At 33.5% G+C, this 12,559-nt stretch overlaps 1 protein-coding gene across 2 annotated transcripts in view; it reads right to left on the minus strand.

Moving 5' to 3' along the window:
* The window catches only part of APLF (aprataxin and PNKP like factor), an 88,271-nt gene that overhangs the window by 63,700 nt on the left and 12,012 nt on the right, over nucleotides 1-12,559 (minus strand). Inside the window, exon 2 of one of the 2 annotated variants that reach the window (XM_045979993.1) lies at nucleotides 9,051-9,122. The exons of the other annotated variant lie outside the window; for it this stretch is intronic. Coding sequence (XP_045835949.1) covers nucleotides 9,051-9,122 — 72 coding nt within the window. The remainder of the gene's footprint in view (nucleotides 1-9,050; nucleotides 9,123-12,559) is intronic. 2 annotated transcript variants of the gene reach the window in all.

The following is a 12,559-nucleotide window of genomic DNA, read 5'->3' on the forward strand; positions in this document are numbered from 1 at the left end:
CTCAGTATGGAAACTGAATCCCCCAACTTTCAAATCCATAATTCACTAATTCCTTGGAAATGGCTAGTTTCTTTTATATTTATTTTCTCCTAGTAAATTCTTACTATGAGTAAACGAATGAGATATTATAGGAAGAGAGACTTTGATCAAATCTCACAAGCAAACAACGTAGCTTGTTTGGATTGTTTTTGCTCTTCACTGAGGAGTTTTCTAACATAGACTAATATAGAAAAGGGAGCATTAAAACAAAAGCTGCCAATAAAAAATAAGCATTGTTGCCTACATGCCCAAATTAAAAATTAAAAAAAAAAGACAATGCTGAAAGCTATAATGACTATAATCTATCCAGTTCTGGCAATTTAATTTCATGAAGATCTGGCCATAAATTTTTCCTATGTGTATCTGCAATTGAAAACAGTTCTATTTCCTTTAAATCTGTTAAAAGAAAGGAGTGAAATAAAATTTGGAGATAAAGAGCAGAAACAGAAATTTTAAAAGAGACTTTACAAATTTGGTAGACAATCATTTTATAGGTCAGAGTTCTTTTACAAATTATATATAAGACTTCATAAGAATAGACAGGCAACAGAACACCGTATTTATGTAACACCATATTGCTAAAAAGACCTGTGAATGTTTGATTTTTAAAAATCAAGTTATAATTTAAACAATGTTTATAAACCTTTCATTATGCTCTCAACCACCCCTAATTTATCTCTCAGAGTGGCTCTGGCTCATGGTTAGAGTTCTTGAGGCAGGACAAACCACCAGATTCTAAGCTGTGTACACTGCTGGGCTTGGAAATTGTTTCATTATTCCTCAGACTTTTAAATGAAGCCTCCCCTTCCTTGAGTGCACCACAATCATCATGGTCAGGAATGTTGAGTAGCAGGAAGGATAAGAGTCGGGACAGAAATATCCATAGCTTCTGCCTGAGCCTTGAATGTTCTACAAATCAGGTTTGCTTCCAATAGGCTAAGATAAGATCATGTTCTTATTCCTAAGTATTTTAAAGATTCAGATGAATCTCTAAACAACATTAAATTAACAACAGTCCTAAATTTTCAAAGGTCAAGATGTTAAATACAAAGGCATAATATTCCAAGGGTAGAAAAAGTAAAATGCTTTTTTAAAAAGGAAACTAATTACATTCCTTTAATAAGGCATCACAAACCCAAAGCCAAAAAAACATTCATTTTCATTATTTTTTACTCAGTTGAAAGTACTCAACATTTAAAATTTAAGCGTTAAAATATTTGGTATTTAGAAAATCCAAAGAGAAAGTGAACCAATGTATGTGGTCCATGATCATCTTTTTCTTTTCCTAAAATTGTTCACACAAGGGATTCCGGAACCAAGAGCAAAAATGACATTCCTATAACTAACCTAATATTTAATCCTATAATTTAAACCCAAATAAATATTACTCATTGAATAAGTTTTTAAAATCTATATCAAACTACGAATGCTTCAGGGCACCTGGGTGGCTCAGTTAAACATACGACTCTTGATTTTGGCTCAAGCTGTGATCTTAGAGTTATGAAATCAAGCCCCCTGCTGGGCTCCATGTTGGGTGTAGAGCCTGCTTAAGATTCTCTCTCTCCCTCTTTCTCTGCTTCCTGCCCCCTCTCCCTCTATAAAGAAACAAAAACAAAAGCAACTATATATACTTCAACTAAAAAGCCACACAGACATAAAGACCAAAACAAAGGGTAGTTTTCTAAAAGTTATGAAGAAGACAAAAACTTAGCAATATTAATAAACAAAGAGGGAAAAGATACACACACACACAAATTTTGGAATGAAAACAATGACATAAGTACACATAAAACTTGGCAGAATACTACAAATACTGCATGGCAATGTATTTGTAAATATGGCCAAAATTGACAATGATCTTAAAGAATATACACCAAACTGACTTAAAAACAAAAAAGTGTGTGTGTCTTTTTGAATTAGACCTATCTTTTAAAAATATAATCAGTAATTAAAAATCTTTCTGATCTTTCCCCAACCCAGACCTAAATGGATTTAAATTTTTTCTGAATATTCAAAGTCTTCCTAAGACCAGAAAAAGATGGGGAAAGCTCTCCAATTCCTTCAATATGGCTAAGTTAACTTTGATTCTAAAAGCACATAAGGACAGGCAAAATACTGGCAAACCTAAATTCACAGTGAATAAAAGATATGATCCACCTATATGAGAAGCATATTTTGGGAAGTGCCTTTTAACATATCCATAGGATTATAAGTGCAAACTTAAATATATTATGCTATAATTTTAGAAGTGCTGCAAAGGATGCATTATCCCTGAAGAAATGGAACTAAAATACAAATTAATTTTCCATAGCTTTCTCTTGTAATTATTAAAACATTAAAGGATTGATGTGCACCACCCCAAAAAGTTCCTCTTATTTTCAATGTTTTCTTTTATTTAATTTGGAAAGCATTCTTTTCTTTTTCTTTCTTTCTTTCTTCTTTTTTTTTTTTTTTTTAGCAAAATGAGCTGTGGAAGAGCTATTGCCGTATTTTATAGCCATTTTCCAAGTACACTCATAATTTCTTAGGAAGAAAAACAATCACAACTCAGGAATTTTACTACACCAAAGAAAAAATACAGTCACCTAAAGATGTATATTTTGAAGATTAACACCAAGTGGCAAAAACATATCTAATGCTTTGCAACTTATATGTAGTTATAGAACTACTCCCTCAATCACCCAGGAAACAAAAAGAGTTTCTTAAAATGAAATAAAAGCATTGACAGCTATGAATTTACCCGGAGGACATAACTAACCACTGGTGATGCAGTGATTTACAGAAGCACTGTCACTTTGCCTTTATAATACATTTTCTCCCACTGATACCAGACAGTAGATTAAATTTAAATGACACACAAAAAAGCTAACATCATCTCCTCATGAGCTAACATTATCTCCTCATGCACTATTTCCAAGAACTGCTGAAAGCTAGAGCTTTTTTAAAAGGAAATGTTAGAGGAAAAAAAGACAAATTCATCCAATTTAAAAGTACAAATTAGTAAATGCCCTAATCTCATTCATCAATCATTGTCAAAGTTACATTTCTATTTGATTGGATTTCTAATTTGAAGGAAAGCAGAAAAATATTTAATTACTTAAACATAATTTGGAGGAGTACACAACCTACAGAAGGGATTTTAACAAAACATTTGCTCTAATTCATTTAAAGAAGTTTACAAAAACTTTTTAAAGTAAAACTTGTCTCAAAATTTTATCACAGTTGTATACATAACCTGCTTTAGCAGATCAATTTATTTGTGACTGATTAGAGAACAGAGAATAAATGATATTTAGCACACATTAAGGTAAAATGAATGAATTATTAGTCACTTGTCTACCTCATTATTTTCAAGACCTTCCCATTTCCATTCACAATTAAGGTCAGTTTCGAATTTTTCTAAATTTCTCTAAATCCTACCTTGAAGGTACAGCTACAATAAGTAGCTGAATAAATAAATCTATCTATTTCAAGGAGAGAGGCATTTTGTTGAAACTACATTAATATAAACAAGAAATCAAGCATTACATAAAGCAAAGGACCTATGCATACATTACCAAGCCCAAGAGCAGTGTTCCTTCAACTGGTACGGTATAAATAATTTGTGGAATAAAATTCAAAACCCAATTAAATATTGCTCTAAAAGCAAAATCAAATTCTAGTATGAGAACTGTATATATCCTTAAAAAAAAAATACACTTTTCATGCCTTCCAGTGTTTGGTAGTTTGGCATTACAGAAGGAACTGCACCACACCGTAATATTCTCTACACCTTCTTCATGTCATAAGGATTCCATAATAATTTTTTGAAAACATAATACATGTTAGATACTATGTGTGGACCCACCACACAGTTTCAGAAAATGTTTATTAACTTTTGATGTCCCTTTGGAGTCTTTTCCTATCCCAGTCTCTTCTCAGTTCCCTCAGAGATAATTATTGTACCAATTGTGTTTATCACTTCCTTAGGAAATTATCATCATGGTTTTATCACCTAAGCTTATGACAGTGAATATGTTTTATTTTGTAGACTTTTTAATCTTATATAACTATATATTCTTCCAAGGTTCCTTTTATCATTATCATGTCCCCGACTCTAATCCATATTTATGTTTTCACTGTAATTTATCTTCATTGTTGTAGGATATTTCATTAAATGAATATATCACAATATATTTATCAATTCCACTGTCGATGGAAATTAATGTTGTGTCTAGTTTTTGTTATGATATAAGCAATTTTGGCCTCCAGGCCAAAACATCTATTGGTACATACGTGTGTGTGAGGTCTGACTTGTTGGGAATGCATGCCTTCATCTTTAGGAAATAATGTCAAGCTACTTTCTAAAGTGGCTGCAACATTTAAACTCCCACCCAAACTTTATAACTATTCTACTTGTTCTATATCCTCATCAACACTTGAAATTGTTAGACTTCTCATTTTTGCACTCTGTTGGGTTTTAGTTTCAGTTATATTTCTCTATTTAATAAAAGGGCTGAGTACCTTTCCCATGTTTACTAAACTGTCAGATTTCCAATTCTATAATGTGCCACTCAAGTCTTCAGCCTATTTTTCTATCAGATTGTTTATCTTTCTCTCACTGATTGAAGGCATTTGCTATATATTTTGGATATAATTCCTTTGTCAATTATATGTGTTTTAAATAACTTCTTCCTGTTATACATTTCATTTTCATTACAATCCTTGATAAGCAAAGGTTCTTAATTTTAATGTAACTGAATTTTTTTAAAAGATTTTATTTATTTATTTGACAGAGAGAGAGCACAAGCAGGGGGAGCAGAAAGCAGAAGGAAGGAGAAGCAGGCTCTCCACTGAGCAGGGAGACCAATGCAGGGCTCAATCCCAGGATCCCAGGATCTTAACGTGAGCTAAAGCAGATGCTTAACTGACTGAGCCATCCAGGTGCCCCTGTAATTGGATTTTTTTTCAGTCTTTCTTTTTATAGCTTATTTAAAAACCCTTCCCTCCTTTAAGGCCACCAAGATTTTTTCCCATATATTCCAAGAGTTTTATAGTTTTGATTTTCACATTTAAACCACCTAAAATTGATTTGTATGTATGGTTTGAGGTAGGGATCTAATTTTTTTCCCCCTCAGACAAATAACATACTTTCCCAGTAACATTTCTTGATGAAAAGTCCTCTTGCCCAATGATAAGCAAAGCCAGCTCTGACCCAAATCAAATTCCCACATACATAAGACTGAACCCAAGATTGCTTTCAGTTGTAAAATTCTGCTCAACTAAAGGCACCAAAATTTCTTGTGGGGGTGCCTGAGTGGCTCAGTGGATTGAGCCTCTCCTTCAGCTCAGGTCATGATCTCAGGGTCCTGTGATGGAGCCCCGTGTCAGGCTCTCTGCTCAGCAGGGAGCCTGCTTCCCCCTCTCTCTCTCTGCCTGCCTCTCTGCCTATTTGTGATCTCTGTCAAATAAATAAATAAACTCTTAAAAAATTTTCTTGTGAAGAAAAATCAAGTTACTTTTTTAACTTCAAGAAATTTTTTTTTCCATTTTATTTATTTTTTTCAGCGTAACAGTATTCATTCTTTTTGCACAACACCCAGTGCTCCATGCAAAACGTGCCCTCCCCATTACCCACCACCTGTTCCTCCAACCTCCCACCCCTGACCCTTCAAAACCCTCAGGTTGTTTTTCAGAGTCCATAGTCTCTTATGGTTCGCCTCCCCTTCCAAATTTTGTTTTTTTTTAATAAACATATAATGTATTTTTATCCCCAGGGGTACAGGTCTGTGAATCACCAGGTTTACACACTTCACAGCACTCACGATAGCACTTACCCTCCCCAATGTCCATAGCCCCCTCCCCCTCTCCCAATCCCACCTCCCCCCAGCAACCCCCAGTTTGTTTTGTGAGATTAAGAGTCATTTATGGTTTGTCTCCCTCCCAATCCCATCTTGTTTCATAAGAAATTTTTTTATAGAAGAGAATACCAAATGGCAAAAGAATCCCGAGTTGGAAAATAGAATGAAAAAAAACAAAAAACAAAAAACAAAACCTTACATAGATTTCAAAAAACCTCAGTTCTAATTCCCATCTGACAACTTGCTGTCTACATAAAATTATGCATTCTTCAGAGGGCCTTAATAGTCTATGCTGTCAAAAATAATGCTACCAAGAAAAGGGTAAAAAATATTTATCTTTCTCCCAAGTATATAAGATTACATTTACTAGAAAGTTCATAAGTTATATTAAATATTTAAAGAAAAGTATAAACAAAGGTATAAATAAACAATATTATAACAAATTTTAGTTTCATATCTATGTCATGAGGAATTTTGGCTCTAGCTTCTAATTTTGTATCTACCACTGTCTGATACTCAAAAGATACTTGTTGACTTCATATAGTTGTTTTATATGAGTACAGTCTAATTAAAGACCAAGTAAATAAAGGAGAAAGGTGTTCTCTAAAAGATACCTTCTTTTAATTAAAAATTGTTAAAATCCCATGTAGAAATTTGACCCATTTCACAAAAAATAAAGTTTAACTCAAAGAAAGAATTTTCCATTAACAAAGTTTTAATTTAAGTATACTTATAACTACTTTTTTGAATAGTCATAGAAGTTCAAAATGTATCTGAATACTTTTCATTGAAGTATAGACACAACTCCAGTTAAGTATCTTTATTAAGCCAATTTGGAAAAAATTCTAGTTTTTAAAATATAAATGTCCTTGATTAACACTGAGAAAAAATATATATATAAGTTTTTCAATATTAATGCATTAGTAAAAATGATGGTTTCCCAAATGGCATACCTTGGTTGGATACATAGAAAATTTAATGCTGTGTAACTTTTGTTATAAGAAGGGTTTCTTCTTAGCACTGAGTAAATAAAAATGTAAAAAGAAATCTAACAGTTATTCAATTGTTCACAATTCAGTTGATTAATTTACTTACAAATAAATGTACTGAGTTCTCAAAATGGATCATGTCATTGTCTACAATTCTTCTGCTACTACAAATTTTTCAGATGTTATTTGAAACAAAAGCAAAGCTTCGAAAACATCAGGAATTACAGGTATAAACCAAGGATTTGTCTTACAAGTTGCCTACAGAAGAGTCTTGGCTTACTGATTAATTTCTATGATATATGTATACATAGTAGGATTTGAATACTAATAATGCAAATCTAGAAAAGTCTACAAACCTACTTGCAGGAGCTGATATTCCCTGCTTTGGTATCAAAAATAACTAGAAATCTAATCATCAAGGACTATTTAGATGTTACATTTTCCAAAAAGTATGTACTCACCAGAAGGTCTCCATTTCATTAATGTGAATGATAAGAGTAGTAAATCTAAATAATGTAGTAAGTATTCAGTTGTAGGTATCCTTTGAGGAGCCATGTGTATTATTTGCCGCAATTACTATTTTGAAAAAAGTAAATATCAACTAATGAAATGCTTTATCAGAAAAGTCAGGATGGGAATTTAGAGATTCCTATATTCTCTACCTCAATATGCTTCAATAACAATAAAAATAAACTTGTTTATTTTAGGCCATAGTTGTTCATGAAAATGGTGTTAGAAATTAGGTGCTAGGACCAACATAATTTTGTAAAAATTCATGATATCTCCACTTTTAAAAGTGCCACATATAGTTCTCACTGCAGCATTTCTTCATGCATTCACAAATATGAATTAAGTACCTACGATGTGCTCAACATTACGCTAGATATTAAAGATACAAAGATGGGTCAGTATACCTATACTCAACAAGCTTACGATCTAGTAAGTCTTATCTAAGGAGAGGATAGTTGGAGAGGATTCAGAGATGAACAGCTAATGGTAAATAAAGGGGCTCTCACAGGAGAGATGACTAGCTATCAGCACTTTTCAAGACAAGACAATGTAGAATGATATACAAACCTTTTTTCAAGTATCTATTTAATCGAGATGGGGTAAATTCAGCTTTATTCAAAACTTTTCCAATACCAGAATTAAAAGGATACTTCTCATGTTTGGAAACAGCTCTACATAGGATAATAAAAGTACTTTACATGTAAAAGAAAGAATTAATGATAAATAAAGGCAGCCGATATAAAATGAAAATACAAATAGGTTTAAAATTATTACAAATTAATGAATTTCATTCCATAATAATCTTACCACCATAGTATCTAGTCCAAAATGGATGGACCCTCGTACACATATTCTATTCTCCTGTACAACACGCTGTGCAAATGGAAAGGAATAATCACATAGTATATCCTCAGAAACTGATATCCCTATAATATATATATATATTATATATATATATGTGTGTGCTTAAACTATAAAGCAAGCCATTAAAATGTTAGCCCTCAACAAGAACTTTCAAATTAAAATCATTTATGCAACACTGAAGTTTAATAAGGTCTAAATTTTAGAACTATTCAATTCTACACACAGAGGTACAGAAATCTATTAAGGTACAACCCTGTAACATTTAAGTGACTTCAGTCACTACTTCACCTCCTTCAAACAAACCATTATATAGTTATAGGCTTTCTTATAGAATCTTAGTTGTAATACCCAGTCATAATGTATACGTGAACTGGTAGTTATCTTTCACTGAAATTCTTTTTTTTTAAGATTTTATTCATTTATTCAACAGAGAGAGAGCGATCACAAGTAGGCAGAGAGGCAGGTAGAGAGAGAGGAGGAAGCAGGCTCCCTGAGCAGAGAGCTGGACGCAGGGCTCGATCCCAGGACCCTAAGATCATGACCTGAGCTGAAGGCAAAGGCTTAACCCACTGAGCCACCCAAGTGCCCCTTTCACTGAAATTATAACTAGATAAATGTAGCACTGCCTTACAGGAAAATAAATAAATAGTTTAGATGTTTATCTCCCAATTATCCTCTGGAAATAAGGATATATTCATTCTGACATCATTCCCTATTTCCATAGCCTTAGAAATAAGCCACTTTAATCAGGAACTGAAAAAAGGTGAGAGGCAAAAAATTAAAAACAATTCATGAGTAATATATATACCGGTTTGATTCGAAGCTGACCACCAACCACCTCAAGAATGGCATGTCTTCTGGACACTCTCTTGTCTGTTATCTACGGGGGAAAAAAATAAACATTTCAAATACAGCTACCTCCATAAAAACAACAGTAACAACAACAACAACAAAACCAATAGCAATGCCTCTAAAATTAGTAGGTTAGATATGAAATAGTCACTTAGCAACTGTGTGTTAAAATGATTGTCCTCACTGAACACTGAACAGATGAAACAACTCCAAGATTAAAGGAATTGCCCAAGGTCATAAGAAGAATAAATGGCAGAGCAGAGACTCTGACTTGGAATCTAACACATTCCAAAGCCTTTCAAAATAGTTACCATTTGAGATAGGTATTCTGTGAGGATTCTTACGAATAAAATTCATAAAATGAGAAAAAAATCTATAAATGGTATACTTGTTAGAAAATCTTTCAAATACAAGAAATATATAGTATGTTATGATGACAAAAGGATTTAAAGAGCAGCAGTCTGGCAAATATAAAGGGGTGACTACAACTTTTAGGGTCAGGCAGACATGCAACGGAGCCCTAGGGCCATCATCAGTTAAGTAGTTAAGAGAACAGGAGGGTGGGAGGGAAAGTGATAAAAATCAAATATTTACAGTGAAGAGGAGATTATCATTTATATATCCGTGTGTGTGTGTATAATACAATATATACACATATACTAATATTATATAATAACATATAATGAATGTATTTGCTTCCTGTTTTGAGCCAACAATGTTCTACTTACGCTCACAAGCACTTCTGCATATCAAAGTTTAGAAATCACTTGTACTTTTTGTTGTTTTTGTTTCTGATATGTTGGGGGAAAATGCAATATGTTTGATTTCAGCCTCTTCATTTACTGCATTTATGTATAAAGGATCTTGGAAAGTTGTTACTTTGGTATAAGAGAAATTGTTGCTGGTTTTTTTTTCTTGGATGTAACTATTCTATATGTTCACATTAAAAAAACCAATAAACTGGAGATGGGAATGGAAAAAAAAAAAGAAATCACTTGTACTTTAAATGCTGAAATTGCCAATTGAGCCTTCCCTGCAAGGCTATAAACATAATAGTTAAGATAGCCTTTGCTATTTCTGGCAGATACATAATAATAACATTTTATACACAAACTTTCCTTAATGTCATAATTATCTGGCCTATCTCTTGATCACTTCAACTCTGATATTATCCATCTCAAGACCAAAATTATCAGTAAAAACAGACTACAGCAATGCCTAATTCAATTAAAGCCATTAGTTCTGCAAAAACCTGAAAAAATGTGGAAGTGCCAGGAATCAGTACTCATTCTTTTTTTTTAAACAGAGAGCAGTTCTGCATGTAAGACAATGACTGTATAAAAACAGACCTCACAGTAGAATGAATTCCATATAGGTGTATTTGCAATAGCTACAGTTAATTTTTAGAACATTCTCTAAAATAAAGCATCTTAAAAGTAGCCCACTTAAAATATATACACTGTTGGCCACAATGGCTAGTTCAGAAAAGCAAATATATTACTTTTTTTTTTTTTTTAAAGTAGGCCCTACACCCAAGGCAAAGTCCAAAACAGGGTTTGAACCTACAAACCTGGGATCAAGACTGAGCTGAAATCAAGAGTCAGACACTTAATGGACTGAGCCACACCATCACCCCTCAGAAAACTAAATATAAACTAATAATCTATTCTATCAGAAAGGAGAGAAGGAAACTGGAGGTTCCTATATTCTCCCCCATCATGTGCCTTTGGGGCCAAAAACAAGAGCAGTTGCCTGATAACCCACTTTACCATGTGCACAGATTCTATCATTTGCACAGAACTTTCACTTAAATGCTGAGATTCACCATAATACTGCCAAAGGTTTATTCACATTTTACAAATTTGGAAATTGAAAGTCTAGAGAACTGAAACTGAAGTAACTTGTGTAGGCCACTCCTCAAGCAGGTAGCACTCCAAATCCATACTCGTTAATAAAAATAAATATGTGGGGAGAATAGTCATGTATGATTCTATACCTGCATATAATCATTTAGAAACAGTTTCAAGAAAAGAAAATTACTCTGTGTCAGGGAGTAAGAAGCTTCTAATTCTAACTTGGGTAGTAAGACTCAATAACACAAATTGATTTTCTAACCAACTGAGCAGCAGACTGTCAAATATAAAATCATGGTATGCAGTGATGGTTCCTTTAACAGTGCAGCTTCAGTTCCTTTCTTTTCCAAACCATACTTTTGCAGGAAGCAATAATGGACTTTTCCTATCTCAGTCTTTCTTTCAAGTAGGCTTTCCTGACACTGGCATGAAAAAATTATATGAAGGCATAATATGACCTCTAGTGGACATTTCATTCCACAACAATGTAATTTCATGGCAAGCTGTGCATTTCTATAGTATATAAAAAAATGTTCTTTAAAGAGTCTTTAAAGTTAATATTGTTTGGGCATTTAGCTATAACAGTCCCTTTTAAACTGTATGGCTAAATCATGAATAAGTTAAAAAATTATAATTTATGTTCCCTCTATGGGAAGCTTACAGTTTTGACAAATTATCATTAGAGCTTATTTTGATTTCAGGATGGTTGTGGGGAGGGTAGAAGGTAGAGGGTATGTGGAGGCTAGGTCATAAATAGATTATCCTAAAGATCTAATGACCTGCTTCATTTTCTTTAAAGGTTTATTTATTCTTTAAAAGATTTTATTTATTTGACGAGACCACAAGTAGGCAGAGAGGCAGGCGGGCGGGGGGGGGGGGGCGGGGGGACACGGCAGGATCCCTGCCAAGCAGAGAGCCCAATGCGGGGCTTAATCCCAGGACCCCAGGATCACGACCCGAGCACAAGGTAGAGGTGTAACCCACTGAGCCACCCAGGCGCCCCTGATGACCTGCTTTATTAAACAGAGATCACTGTTCCTTATGCAGAGTAAATATCCATATATTCTTAACTACTATATTAACTGTAATAGTAATTGTTTATCAAGACCAAGATGCTGTTCTATTATTCATCAGGTTATCATTTTTTTTAATCTTCACAAAACTTGCAGAAAAGATACTATTATTCTCTTTATTTTATGAGAAATGAAAAGTACAAAGAGGTTAAGCAACTACTCAAAGTTACACAGCCAATAAGCATGACCAGACTTTAACAGAAGGAATCTGATTCTAGAGACAATCTTCCTTTTAACACTTTATTGCCTCCCTCATTACATAAAATATTTTTTTAGAGTATTTACCATCAGCTTAACTGTCTAAACTAGAACATACTAAAGAACTGAAAATAAGGCAGAATGACTATTTATTAAGCAAATAGACATTCTGAGAAAATCAAGCCCTAAATAAAGCTCCAGAAGGTCTTTGGGTTTCATTTGGTCCTATTTATTCTAATGCCATAGTCAAGTCTAACAAGATATGTTATCGGAATTCCCAAGAGTCTATGGCCATAGCACCCTGAATGCATCCAATCTCGTCTGAATTTCTAATTCTCTAC

This window comes from Meles meles, chromosome 15 (assembly GCF_922984935.1).
Source record: "Meles meles chromosome 15, mMelMel3.1 paternal haplotype, whole genome shotgun sequence".
NCBI classification, from domain to species: Eukaryota; Metazoa; Chordata; class Mammalia; order Carnivora; family Mustelidae; genus Meles; species Meles meles.